The 14,558-nt window shown below is 49.0% G+C and overlaps 1 protein-coding gene across 1 annotated transcript; it reads left to right on the forward strand.

Moving 5' to 3' along the window:
- Nucleotides 1-439: 439 nt before the first annotated feature.
- LOC136459534 (patellin-3-like) lies at nucleotides 440-3,492 on the forward strand. Its single transcript, XM_066459381.1, has 4 exons — nucleotides 440-1,877; nucleotides 2,353-2,477; nucleotides 2,571-2,712; nucleotides 2,805-3,492. The coding sequence occupies exons 1-4, from the start codon at nucleotides 660-662 to the stop codon at nucleotides 3,057-3,059; spliced, it is 1,740 nt and encodes a 579-aa protein (XP_066315478.1). The 5' UTR covers nucleotides 440-659; the 3' UTR covers nucleotides 3,060-3,492.
- The last annotated feature ends 11,066 nt before the right edge of the window (nucleotides 3,493-14,558 follow it).

Here is a 14,558-nt window from a genome sequence, read left to right on the forward strand (position 1 = left end):
GAGGGAGTAGTATCTTGTATTATAAATATAAGTTTTTTTTAATAAATTTTACTAAACTTTAGATCATTGACTCTTTAAAAATAAAAATTATATCTTTTGTGGAATGACGGAGTACATAGATTTCTGCCACCCCAATTCCGGCGCCACAGAGGAGAGAAGATACTGCAAACTTTTGCACAAGAAGCATCACTAAACCTCGTACAATTTATTCTTTACTATAAAAAATCTTTCTACGAATTTCTTGTAGTCTTTTTGTTGAAATTTATAGCGGCAAATGACCCTAGAAGCATTGTAAGAAAAGGTTTCGTAACCAGAACCAGAAATAAAAAAAAGTGTACATCTTGCAAGTTCTATCATTTCATTTTTTCTTGTGACCATGAGTTTCCGCATAGAATTGTACCCGGGCAGCATTTCCGCCTTCCTCCGCCCCCCTGCCCGCTTCAGCTGCTCTGGTTTTGGTTCTCTTCCAGCCAGCCAGCCACCGCAAAGCGCGCAGCAAAGCTGGCCTCACTCTGACAGCTCAGCTCCTCCCAAGCTCCCTATATCTCTCCTCCCATCCCCCAAACCCTAATCCCCGGCATAGCACAACAATCTCTCTCTCGCCCTCACTCTCTCTCTCTCTCTCTCTGCAGCGCGCAGCTTTCAAAGCGTTGGGAGAGATGGCAGAGGAAACGCAGCCAGAGGCCGCCGCCGCCGCCGCCGCGCCCGCCGCGGCCGAGGTGGTCGTGACCGAAGCGGCGCCGGCGGAGGCGGAGGTGCCTGCGGCGGCGGAAGCCGAAGCCGTTGCCGAGGCCGAGGCGGAGAAGAAAGCTGATGAGGCGGCGGTCACCGCCGATGACGCGGGGGAGGGGAACGGCTCGTTCAAGGAGGAGAGCAACCTGGTGGAGGACCTGCCCGACCCGGAGAAGAAGGCGCTCGACGAGTTCAAGCAGCTGATCGCTGCCGCCCTCGCCGCCGGTGAGTTCAACCTGCCTCCCCCGCCGCCGCCGCCGAAGGCCAAGGAGGAACCCAAGGCCGAGGAGACGAAGACGGAGGAAGCCAAGACCGAGGAGCCGGCCAAAGAAGAGCCCAAGGCCGAGGCCGAGGCTGCGGCGGAGGAGCCCAAGGTCGAGGTGGCTGCGGATGCCCCGGTTGAGGAGGTCAAGACGGAGGTGCCGCCGGCCGAGGAGACCAAGGCTGAGACAGTGGCTGGGGAAGCAAAGCCTTCCGAGTCCGAGCCGCAGGAGAAGACCGTCGTGGTCGCTGAGGAGGAGACCGCCACCAAGGCGGTGGAAGCAATCGAGGAAACCGTGTCCGCCCCCGCCGCCACCTCGGAGGAGGCAGCGGCGCCGGAGGCGGTGGCCGAGACTGAGGCGGCCGCGCCCGAGCCTGTGCTGATCTGGGGCGTGCCGCTGGTGGGCGACGACGAGCGCATGGACACGGTTCTGCTCAAGTTCCTACGAGCGCGGGAGTTCAAGGTGAAGGAGGCCATGGCGATGCTCAAGTCCGCGGTGCTGTGGCGCAAGCGCTTCGGCATCACCTCGCTCCTCGACACCGACCTCGGCCTGCCGGAGCTGGAGAACGTGGTGTTCTATCGCGGCGCCGACCGCGAGGGCCACCCCGTGTGCTACAACGTCTACGGCGAGTTCCAGGACAAGGATCTATACGAGAAGGCCTTCGGCGACGATGAGAAGAGGGAGCGCTTCCTCAAGTGGCGCATCCAGCTGCTGGAGCGCGGCATCCTGTCGAAGCTAGATTTCTCGCCCAGCGGCATCTGCTCCGTGGTTCAGGTTACCGACCTCAAGAACTCGCCGCCCATGCTCGGCAAGCACCGCACCGTCACCCGCCAGGCTGTCACGCTACTCCAGGACAACTACCCCGAGTTCATTGCCAAGAAGGTAACGGTTCGGTTCTCATCGTCAGTTGAATTGTTGATTTGGAATTTTATAGCTGCATGATTATGATTCAACATTGCCATAGCGATTCGAAAATTTTAGTTCGGTAGTCTGAAAGATTCCAATTTCGCGCGATTGTAGTTTAACGTTGGGAGTGAATGATTGGGCCAAAGCTTATTCATTGGGTGCAGTGCTAAAGGTTGGACCTTTATGGTGTCATGGACTTTTTTACTCTGATCCGGCTGGTTTGAGTTGACTGTTGTCTTTGGGTGTGTGCGCTTTGTGTTAATCATAGTGCAGGTTGGGATCTTTTCCCTTAGTTAATTTTTTCACATGATCAGGCTCGGGCAACTAGTGTGCTGTTGTTTTGTTTATTGTTACTGATCCGAAGAGCGAACAAGTTGATGTTGATTACATCTTCAGAAGCTTCTTCAGATGTGGAATGTAACTGTAAATTTGTTTGGTTCATCTTGTACAGGTGTTCATCAATGTGCCATGGTGGTATCTCGCTGCCAACACGATGATGAGCCCGTTCCTCACACAGCGCACCAAGAGCAAGTTCGTTTTTGCGAGCCCAGCCAAGTCAGCAGAGACTCTATTCAGGTTTGGCACAGAAAATTTTACGCTTGCTTTCCTTACTTAGATTTCAAGCATTATGTTCATAATGTCTTGTTGATCTTATCTATCAAACTTCAGATACATCGCACCGGAGCAAGTTCCTGTCCAATTTGGAGGCCTCTTCAAGGAGGACGATCCTGAGTTCACCACCTCCGACACTGTCACTGAGCTCACTATCAAACCATCGTCAAAAGAAACCATTGAGATCCCTGTTACCGAGGTGGTCCTTGCTAAACATCCTAATTCACTTCTCATGGACCTTGCTCTAGATTATTGTTACTAATTATTGTGTACAATGTGCAATCTTTGCAGAACTCCACAATTGTATGGGAACTCCGGGTGCTCGGTTGGGAGGTGAGCTATGGTGCTGAGTTCACCCCTGATGCTGAGGGTGGGTACACTGTCATTGTACAGAAAACAAGGAAGGTGCCCGCTAACGAGGAACCGATCATGAAGGGAAGCTTCAAGGTAGGCGAGCCTGGCAAACTTGTGCTAACTGTGAACAACCCTTCATCCAAGAAGAAGAAGCTCCTTTACCGATCAAAGGTCAAGAGCACCAGCGAGTGAGTGTGAGGTTGCTGCTAGCTTCCTGGGTCCTACAGTTAAACGATCTACCACAGTTCATCTCAGCATGATAGAAGAGAGGAGAAACCTTTTGGTTTGGTTCGTTAATTTATTGGGTTTTGCTGGTTTTGGTGCACGTTCTACATTTTGTTTGGTTAAACCAAAGTGAGCTTGTTTTTGTGATAGTAGATGGGAGAAGTATAATGACATTGTGACAGGATGGTTGTTGATGAGGGCAGCGGAGGCGAAAATGTGGGAAGGAAAGGCTGGAGAATGTCTGCTCCTCTGTAGATGTGTGTGTACATTGCATCTCTTGGATTCTCGTTGATATGTTAAATTTAGGAGTACTTTCGCATCATTATTCAATCCATGTTACTCTGCATGTTCCTCTTTCTCTCGGTGTCCTTTCCCCTGTTAATGGAACGCTGTCTGCTGTCCATGGATATCAGGATCTGCCTGCTCCCAAGTCCCACCATTTCCAGCAACAAGGGGATGTGGGATGTCCTCAGAACCAGTTGCAGAGAAGAGATAATAATGGCCGTGTCATGGGCTCACAGAAATTATACTTTGATCATGTTCTGATGACTGCACTTGGGATGAAACTGTCTGCCTGCCATACCCTGCTTACTGACAGCAGCACTTCACGTCTCATTAGGGAAAGCATTAGAAAGGAAAACATGTTTCAGTCTCCTTTGCATTAGGGAAAGCATTATTTTAGATTAGAAAGGAAAACATGTTTCAGTCTCCTTTGCATAGAGAGGATTACGCCACGGGTACCTGGGGGTGCCTTCAGAAAACAAGCAGCAAAATGACAAGGCTGCAGGAACAAGCAGAAAAAGGCGGAGCTTGTGCTGCTAATGATGGGCATAAACTAAGCGTGGATGGAACATCCAGAGGCGCCGCCGCTCCTTCCAAGGCTGTCATCGTGTTCCTCAAACGACAGCATGCAAAGGGGAAAAAAGTGCCAAAGTGACAAAAGGCGGGGCCGGAACAGCTGTTGCAAAATAAAAGAAGGCGAAAGAACATGGGCTCCTGTGCAGCAGTTGCAAGAGCAAGGCAAGCAGAACTGCAGAAGACTGAAGACCTAGCTCCCATAGTCCCATGTCTCATGCAATGCAAGCCCTTTGACTCGAACAAGCAACAGCAAAGGCCAGTACAATAGTGCTCATTTCCAGAGTGGCCATGTGCTTGGACCTTGGAGGCGCCTTTAAATGGCCAAGTCGCGAGAGCTTTCGTTCGTCTCAGATAAGCTGGGACGCTGATGGACCGGGGGCCCGCCGGTGGAGGCGGTGGGTCCAGGGCACCCGGTTTACCGGTGGCATTTGGACAGCTCGCATGTGCGTCGGCCGCATTTTTCTGGTGTTTTTACTCCGTCTTTGCGCAAAGGCAGGACCAGTTTACGTATCGCGGGAAAGAAGACGGGCTCATGATTAGCGGCGTGGACATGCGCCTCTATCATGTTTGACGTTTGCGCGATCCTTTATTTATTTATTACTGGCAAAGTGTGTTCATGCGTTACAATTACAACAGAACGTACACTTTGCTATGTATGGTCATCTGAATAACTTATGACTCAGGTTTATCTACCAGTCACCTCATATGTTCTATATCAATACATCACACTATTTGTATTCATATTTGTATATGAGTTTTGCTCTGGTGTCCAACCCAAGGCCAGCCTTCCCCACTCTCTGTTCTCCTCTGTTTCTCTCGATCTCCCATCATTTCTTGTCGAGAGGGCAGACGGAGGCGGCACCAGCCACCGAGGTGGTTCCTGCGCCGCATCGCTGCTCTGGCGATGGTCTCGTAGTGCAGGCAGACGGCGCCGGCGGACCAGGCGGACAGTGGTGACGGCGGCGACTCCTTCGCCGCGCTGCATTCCGGCCGTGGCGTTGGTATCTAGTGGATGCGGTCGGCGGCGGAGGTGGACGGCTGCTGTCGCAGACGGCGGCGGACGGGTTCGAAAGGTGATGGCGGTGGCTCCGCAGGGCTATGCGCCGATGCGCGAAATCATATGATTCTTTGCTGCTATTTCGTTGCTCAAATGGACAAGATTGATCTGGATCGAGGCACTCACTGAATATTGATCAATGTTTATGGTTCATCGATGATAGTTGTTGCTAGTGCGTTACTCGAATTAACTGAAGTGGGTTAGATTGATCTCCACCGTGTTAAATGGGTCCTCGGATCCGCGTCTTGATCGGGGACGTCCAACAGCTTTATGGTTGGTGGACCTTTATCGCACAGCACCATAAAAATGGAGTGGGGGCCGTGGCACAAGGCACGAGGTTTACATGAGCCACCAGACACCCCACCGACATCCTAACCCTAGCTGATCTATAGAGGGAGCGCTGCCACCGACCACCGCCGCCACCGCGACCGCGCCTTCACCAATGGACTTCACCGCGCCACCGACAAGCAACCCCATGGCTAGCTCGTCTTCTACGAAGGCGGTCGATGGTTTGCACCTCCACACCCTCTCTCTCTCCCTCTACCTCTAAATCCCGTACTAGTTCATGTTCTATGACTTGCTATTTATCCTAAATGTCAGTATACATGCTAGATCTATGGCTAGTCGATCTTGCCAGGTCTATCAATGGTATCAATCACCTAACTAGGCGTAGATCTAGCTCATCGGGATAGAAAATCGAGTAGAAGAGTAGAAGAGGGGATTCGATTTGAAGAAATGGATTGGACCCTAACCCTAACCCTAACCCTAGAAGAAGTAAGGACGGAAAAGGGGAGGACCTACCCGGTTTTTCTCGCCGCCGTCATCACCGCCGTCGCGCGGGTAGAATGGGCCGAACCGCCGCTCGACGCTTAGTCATCGACGCACGGGCTCTGGGCACCAACACAGGACCGCTCGACGGCAGCGCGCTCACCCACTAGGGAGCGCACACTCTAGCGAGGGGACCCACGGCGGCGCCGCACTCTTCTCCTCTGACGTCGGTTGCACTAAGGAGAAAGAGGGAAGATCTAGGGTTTAGGGCGAGCCCGCCACAGCGCATGTGGGGATCAGGGCACCGTCGCCCAGACCGCTCGACGACGGCGCACTCAGCCTAGGATGAGCGCACGCGCCGACGAGGGGACCAGCGGCTGTGCCGCTGCGCCGCCTTTTCTCTTCCAGCTGCGGCGAGGAGAGGAGAGGGAGGGAGAACCGAATGAGGTTAGGGTTCGGGAGCCACAACCGCGGACGTCGTTTTGATCCACCGAGGAGCGAGGACGGCCGTCGGATCGCGAAGAACGGACGACGTTCGCTGGACCGCATTTGACCTAGGCGGGCGAGAGAAATCCTAGCCCAGGCCCAGGTTGCAGCCTGGGCACGGGGGAGCGCGGACGCGAGCGGCCGCCACGGGCTAATTTTGCTGCTGGGCCGCGACAGTGCGCGGCGCGCAAGCGGTTTCGGCCTAATTGCACAGTTCCGATTAGAATTGGTTTATTCGTTTTCAGAAGCAAAATTTTTGATGATTTTTATCTAGTTTAAATTTCTGTCAAAATTTAAACCAGGATAATTTTTTTGGAGAGTAGATGAGTACAGTAAAATACTTCTGAAATGTAGATAAATAATTTTTAATGTTTCCGCTGCAATGTTAAAGCTTATTATCTTCTAATTAAATTCGAACCAACGGGAGAATTTAATTTGAAGAGCAGTCATTTTTTGTCAGTAAATTATAATATTGTTATTTTTCTGACCAACGTTGATAATACCAATATTACAATTTTTATTCAAAAATTTTCCATGCATTAATTCTATTTCTGTCCAACGGTGATGTAGAATTAGTGTATAAGAATGTTGTATGTTTTAATTTTGATCAACGTTAAATTAAAGTATGCAATTATGATGTCATATTTTCTCACTATCTCTGACGATGTTTTCAGGACACAACCCAATGGTATGTATCTCGCACATACCACCTCTTGAAGGGGACAACTATAGGGTATGACGAGAGAAGTATGAACTAGCACTTGCGCTGTCTGAAAATGACCTAACACTTACCTCCCTATGTCCTACTGAGCCAGTGGACCCGGTGAGGGAAGAAAATAAGATTGATGCTGATTTCACTGCTCGGTAGCGAGATCATACAGAAGTGCAGATGAAATATGATCTCAAACATAAGAAATGGGATATTTCAAACCGCAAGTGCTTGATGGTGGCTAAGTCCACAATTTCAGATGCTATAAGGGGGTCTATTCCAGATTGTGATACCGTCACAGAGTATCTTAAGAAAGTGAAGAGTCAGTTCACTGGCTCTTCAAAGACTTATGCCAGTACTTTGATCAAGAAATTATTCAATGAAAAATACACTGGTGGCGGTATCAGAGAGCACATATTAAAGATAAGCAACAAGGCTTCGAAGCTAAAGCCAATGGACTTGGGGCTCAAGGATGAGTTCCTTATTCATTTGGTTTTTGCTTTCTTGCCCAAAGAATATGAAACTTTTGTTGTGAACTACAACATGCAGCCTGATAAGTGGGATATAGAGAAGTTCATTGCAATGTGTGTTCAAGAAGAGGAGAGGCTGAAAAGCTCACAGGGTGACTCTGCTAACCTTGTGAAGGACAACAAGATGAAGAACTTCAATAAGAATGCCAAACCTCAAGGAAAAGCTCCTCAGACTGAGCACCATCAGAAGAACAACAATGCCCAAGTTGAAAAAGATTAGTGCAAATGGTGCAAGCAGTGTGGACATTACCAGAGGGACTATCCAGACTTCCTAAAAAACCTTCTGAAGAGAGGTGAGGATTTCATTACATTCATAGATGAATCCTTATATTTAAGTTATGCAAAATCTACTTGGTGGATTGATTCAGGTGCAACTGTTCATGTTGCAAATTCATTACAGGGATTCCGTAAGAGGAGAACCTTGCAAAGAGAAGAAAGAAGAATTAAAGTTGCAAATGGAGTTGAAGCTGAAGTTGAAGCCATTGGAGATCTTTCTCTAGAATTAGATAATGGTTTTAGACTTCAACTTTTATATATTCTTTATGTACCCTCTTTACGTAGAAACTTAATAAGTGTTTCAAAATTAGATGATGATAGATATGATTGTCATTTTGGTAATGGCAAATGTCGGATTATGATTAATAATAAGTGTGTTGGTCTTGTCTTCGACAAGATAAGCTTTATTTATTATCATTTTTTGAGAATGTGAATGATGTGAGCACTGGGAATGGGAATGCTTCCTCGTCTATGAATGCAACAAATAAGCAGAATAGAGTGCATGATGTATCTTCGAAATTATGGCACTATCGTTTAGGCCATATTTCGAGGAGGAGAATAGAGCGATTGATTAAGAAATCAATTCTTCCACCTTTAGAATTTTTAGATTTAGAGCAATGCATTGATTGCATGAAAGGAAAGTACATTAAGAAAATAAATGAAGATGGCAAACGAAGCGCATGAATTTTAGAAATAGTTCACACAAACATCTGTGGTCCTTTTTCTATGAAAAGTGTGGATGGCTATGATTCATTTATAATATTCACAGATGATTATTCTCGTTTTGGCTATATTTATTCAATTAAGGAAAGATCGGAAGCGTTGGATAAGTTTAAGATATTTAAGGCTGAAGTAAAAAATTAGCACAACTTAAAGATTAAAGTAGTAAGATCCGACCGTAGGGAAGAGTACTACGGTCGACACACCCCATATGGCCAAGTTTCTGGACCTTTTGTAAGGTTCTTATAGGAAAATGGCATATTTGGCCAGTATTCTACACCGGGCGAGCCTCATCAGAATGGAGTAGCTAAAAGACACAACCGTACCTTAATGAATATGGTGAGAAGCATGATAAGTTACTCTTCTTTACCAATAAGTTTATGGATGGAGGCGTTGAAAACCACCATTCAAATTCTTAATCGAGTGCCAAGTACGTCGGTGCCCAAAACACCGTATGAGTTGTGGATAGGAAATGAACCCTCACTGAACTATTTTCGTGTGTGGGGTTGTCCAGCTGAGGCTAAAGTCTTTAACCCAAACATAGGGAAGCTAGACTCCAAGACAGTTAGTTGTCATTTCATTGGCTATCTAGAAAAGTTAAAAGGTTATCGCTTCTATTGTCCTGATAGACAAATGAAGTTTATAGAAACAAGACATGCTGTGTTCTTAGAGGATGATATGATCAGGGGGAGCATGGTAGCGCGAGAAATTAATTTTAAAGAGAAGCAGGTAAACGTGCCCACTCCGATGGTTCAGGAACCATTCTTCTCGCTACCTGTTGTTGTTGTACCAACAGTGCAAGACACAGTAGTAACAACACATGTTGTTAGTTCTCCTATGCAACAATGAATGAACACGAGGAACCTGTTGTTCAGGATCCCATAGAATCTATTGTCACACGTGAGGAAGAGCAACAACAGCCTCATATAGAACAAGAGTCATCTAACGAGGCCCCTAGAAGATCTTAAAGAGTTAGGAGATCAGCCATTCATGATGACTATGAAGTTTATGATTGTGTAGAATTTCAAATGGAGGGTGATCCCACCTCATTTGAATAAGCCATGAGAAGTGCTCACTCATCAAAGCGACTTGAAGCCATGCAAGATAAAATAAAATCAATGAAAACCAACGATGTTTGGGACTTAAAAACAATTTCTAAAGGAGCCAAGACAGTAGGCTGTAAATAGGTCTACAAAACCAAACATGACTCCAAAGAGAATATAGAAAGATTTAAAGCGCGACTTGTGGCGAAAGGCTTCACGCAAAGAGAAGGTATAGATTATAATAAGACATTTTCTCCAGTCTCATATAAGGATTCTTTTAGAATTATAATGGCGCTTGTAGCACATTACGACTTAGAATTACATCAGATAGATATAAAGACAGCGTTCCTAAACGGAGATCTAGAGGAAAATATTTACATGGCACAACCGTAAGGTTTTGTTGTGGAAGGAAAAGAACGTATGGGATGCTGCCTGAAGAAATTCATTTACGGATTAAAACAAGCTTTAAGACAGTGGTATTTGAAGTTTGATAGTAAAATGAGAAAGTTTGGGTTTCAAGAAAATGTAGGGGACAATTGCATTTATGCAAAGTTCAATAATGGGAAATACATTTTCCTAGTCTTATATGTGGATGACATCTTGCTCGCTAGCAGTGATGTTAATATACTACTAGAAACAAAGAAGTTCTTGTCCTCAAAGTTTGATATGAAGGATCTCGGTGAAGCTTCGTTCGTCCTAGAAATAGAGATTCACTGAGATAGAGAAAAGGGGATTTTAGGATTATCGCAAAAGGCATACTTAGAAGAAGTTCTAAAAAATACAATATGCAAAATTGTAAGTCTTCACCTGCTTCCATAGTCACGGGCGATAGATATGGGGAATTTTAATGTCCCAGGAACCAATATGAGATCGATCAAATGAAACCGGTTCCATATTGTAAGGAAAATGGATCCTAGACCTATTTACTTTGAATTTTAGTTTTTGATTACCAACACAACCAAATTGGACTAATGAATTTGCAAGTAATTGTTTTATAGTTCAATAGGGTGCAAACATGACTTGGATGAAGGTGACATGATGATCCGATGATCAACACCTTAAGTAAGACCCTAGAAGCACAACAGAAGACCCAAGATATCAAGCAAAGTCAAAGCACGAAGATAGGAACCAAGCCGGACGTAAGATCACGAAGAAACGAGCTCCACAGAAGTGACCGGATGCGGCCCTATAAGGACTAGATGCATCTGATCAGTTGCTTAGCAATAGCAGGCGTTAGCAGCAATGACCAGACGCTGAGCGAGGCAGTGACCGGACGCACAAACTTCACTGTTCATCGTCGTGGCAATCACTCGGTGAGGAACGGACGCAGCGGCACTAGATGACTGGACGCACAAAGTACAGTGTCTGATCATGTCCAGAGAGGTTCCAGAGCTATGCAAATGTGACTGGACATGTCTGGCCGATGATGACTAGACTCGGCAATGCGTCCAATCTCTACGCACGCTCAACGGTCGGGACAACCGGACGTGTCCGGTTAGGACGACAACAGCATCCGGTCAGTAGCTGTAACAACCCAAAAATCCACACACCAAAAATACCAACTATAAAATTTTTCTCTCAAAACTTCCATGTGATGATGAGTGTCATGTAAAGTAACCCAACCCAGGAGTTGCAATAGAAGTAACCCAACCAAAGTCAACACATAAGCATAGCATGTCATATGTTGATTATGGTTATTTAATTTCTATCAAATAGATGTTGCATACATGTTAACTTAAATTATGATTTGGATTCTCATTGCTTTATGTCATGCTTAACAATTCCGTAAAGTTATTATTAAACAAAATTCCCTAAACTCCAATGAACAAGTTAACTCAGTTTTAAATTCGAAATCTAAACCAATTTGAATTTAAACAATGGAAAGGAAATGAAAAACAAAAAGAAAAGAAGAAAGGGAGAAGAAGGCCTCGCAGCCTAGCCGCTCGGCCCAGCCAGCCCAACGCGCGCACGCAGGCCCAGCAAGCAGGCCCAGGCTACCACAGCCGCCCGCGCGCCCAGCCCCGCCAGCTGCCGCTGCCACTAGGGTCCACACGTCAGCCGCGCGCTGTTCACCCACGTGTCCCTCTTCCCCTTGCCGCAGTCGCTGCCAGCGGACCCCGCCTGTCAGACATCCCCTGCTCATCTTCCCCACGCCACGCCCAACTGTCAGCCGATCGGAGGCCGACAGCAGGTGCAGAGCGGGCCAGGGGGTCACGCCCGAGCCATGGCCTTGCCCCCCCTTGGCACCGCACTCACGCAACCCTTGCGCCGTGCCTACGCCACCACACACGAGCCCTTGGATGCCACTGATCACGCCACCACCGCTCGATTACCGTCCGCCGGGGAGCTCAAAGCTCCGGCTATAAGAGCCCCAGCCCTAGAGCCCTAGCAATCGCCCATCACCCGCCGCCATTTGGTGGCCATACGCTGCGCACCAGAATCCAGAGAGACGAGGGAGAAGGGGAAGGAAGGAGAGGAAGGAAGCACTGAAGCCGCCGTAGAGAAGGAGGTCGTCGGAGCCAAAGGCGATGCCAGCGCTTCGTCACTGACGCGGCTCGGCACGGCACTGCACGACCACACCAGAGTTGCACGGCTTCGAATCGACACGGCACCGCTATCCCCTCTTCCACAGCACCTACGGTGAGCCTTCTGGTCTCTCTCTCTACCGCTGGACCTCACCGCTGGCCATGGCGCTCCACGCCTGGAGCATGTAGGCCAGGGCCGTCACCGGTCGCTAGGAACACCCGCACCCACGCACACATCTGTGACCACGCCGTGACCACCCCGCTAGAGCCCCGTGGTTCACCCGTGCGCCTCGCCGTCGACTTCATGACCGCCGTGGCCGTCGGGAAGCCCCTACCGGCCAGAGAAGAACCAGGACTCGCCTTGAGCCTAGACGTCCTCGCCACGTCCCCACACACCCGTAGAAACATACACGCCCCCACCAAGACATTTCACGGAGACCGTAGCCACATCCCCGACGCCGCCGTTGTGCTCGGAAGGCCGCCGTCGTGGCCAACGCCACTGGAGGCACTGGAGGACCCCTCGACCTGCCCAACATGCCCACTGGAGCCCTATGTCGCCCACACGCACCACAGATCGACCTATGCCATAGCACCCACGTCATTCCCGCATGTCGGTGAAGCTCAAGCCGCCACTCGCCGTGGCCAGCACCTTGGGAAGCTCTGACTGCCACTTTGACCCCACCAACGCAGTCGCCGTGGCCCGAGGAAGCTTTCCCCCTCCCCAATTGGTCACCAGCACCGCCACGAAGGCTCACAGCGAGCGCCGCCGGCAGGAGCACCGCTGCGGGAGAAACAGGGGAACACCCCCCCCCTCACCGGCCACCTGCGCAGGAACTCGGCGCATATGAGCCGAGCCAAGAGGGACAAACAATAGACTCGGTCCACCGTAGACCAGTCTACGGTCCATGGATCGTGAACTTGGGTCCACCGTGAGCCGAGCCCACGCCCACAGCCTGAACACGAGGCCGAGTAATAGCCCATGACCGTGATGTGGCCGCGTCACAGCGTGCCACGTGTTCGGCCCGGCTCGACCCAGACCCGCCCAACCCGAAGCCCAACCGGCCCAGTTCAGACCCGGCCCGTATTGACCGTTGACTGGTCAACGCTGACCATTGACCTGGCCCCACCTGTTAGTGACACAGACACCCTGGACCCACACGTCAGATGCTGACATCATGATGATGTCATGTGGGACCCACATGTCAGAAGCCAGCACAGCCGAGGTGACGTCATGCTGACGTCACGCTAACATCAGCAGACCAGGCCCACATGTCAGTGACCGTGACTGTTGACCGTTGACCATTGACTTGTCGTTGACTGACGTTGACTTTGACCGGACCCACCTGTCAGTGACCCAATAGACTTTGGCCCTTTGGCCCCACCTGTCGGTGTGGACGATGTTGATGACGTCATGCTGACGTCATTCTGACGTCAGCTGGGACCCACCCGTCAGCTCAGAACAGTGATGCTGACATCATGCTGACATTAGCAAGCCACGTGGACCAACCATAGCACGACACGTGTTAGCCCAGGATTAATTCAGCCTTTTTCCATTTTTAGAAATAGATTTAATCTTCGGAAATTCATAACTAATTCATACGACCTCGGAAAAATACGAAACTAGGACCAAAATTCATCTAAATCAAGCTCTACGCAATGGACCCATGTTTGAGTGCATTTGGTTCTTTTGAATTTTCATTGCTTCTTTGTGCTATTCTATAGACATCGCTAACGCGACTATAATGCGGTCGTTTGCAGACTCGGAGGAGAACTGAACGGACGAGGACCATGAGTACCATGAGGAGAATGAAGATGACAATACTGAAGGTGCCACATCCCACCCAATCTCGTAGCACCTATTATGCATGGCTCATATAGAACTGCTATCGCTTTACTTTACTACTACGATTATATTATGCCAGGACTTGCATGGTAGTATGCTTGCTTCAAAGCCTTTACCTTGACGCAACCTTACCCCTGCACACCCTGCTATTAGGCTAGACACACGCTTGCTGCTATATATTTCATTACTTATACTTCTACTATGCTTATACTACGTGCGTGGTGGAAACTGGTGTTACCTGGACTATGAGGAGAGTGCTGCGTGTGTGACTTGGGTGTGTGGAGGGTGAGGGTTGTGTCGACCAAGTTGGAGTATACGACGAGCCTGGGGCAAGTCTTGCCATGGGGTGCTACCTGGGCACCCCTGGAATGGATACCTGTGGTGGGTAAAATGGTATATGAGGTGGACCTGGGTGTGAACCTGTGACGGGTGGAGCCCAGGATGGAGGTGCTGTGGTGGCATGGTAAATGGAAACCCTGATGGAGACACTCTGGCTTGGTCACCCCTAAGGACTTACTAGTACTCAGATTCACCGGGAAGCCTTACGTACCACTCGCCCTATATGGTGCGGGACGGCTGGACTACTTGGTAGGATATTGCCACTACTACTAGGTTGATAGCGGACAGTGTAAGGAGGTACGGGGCATGGAG

Source organism: Miscanthus floridulus, chromosome 6 (genome assembly GCF_019320115.1).
Source record: "Miscanthus floridulus cultivar M001 chromosome 6, ASM1932011v1, whole genome shotgun sequence".
NCBI classification, from domain to species: domain Eukaryota; kingdom Viridiplantae; phylum Streptophyta; class Magnoliopsida; order Poales; family Poaceae; genus Miscanthus; species Miscanthus floridulus.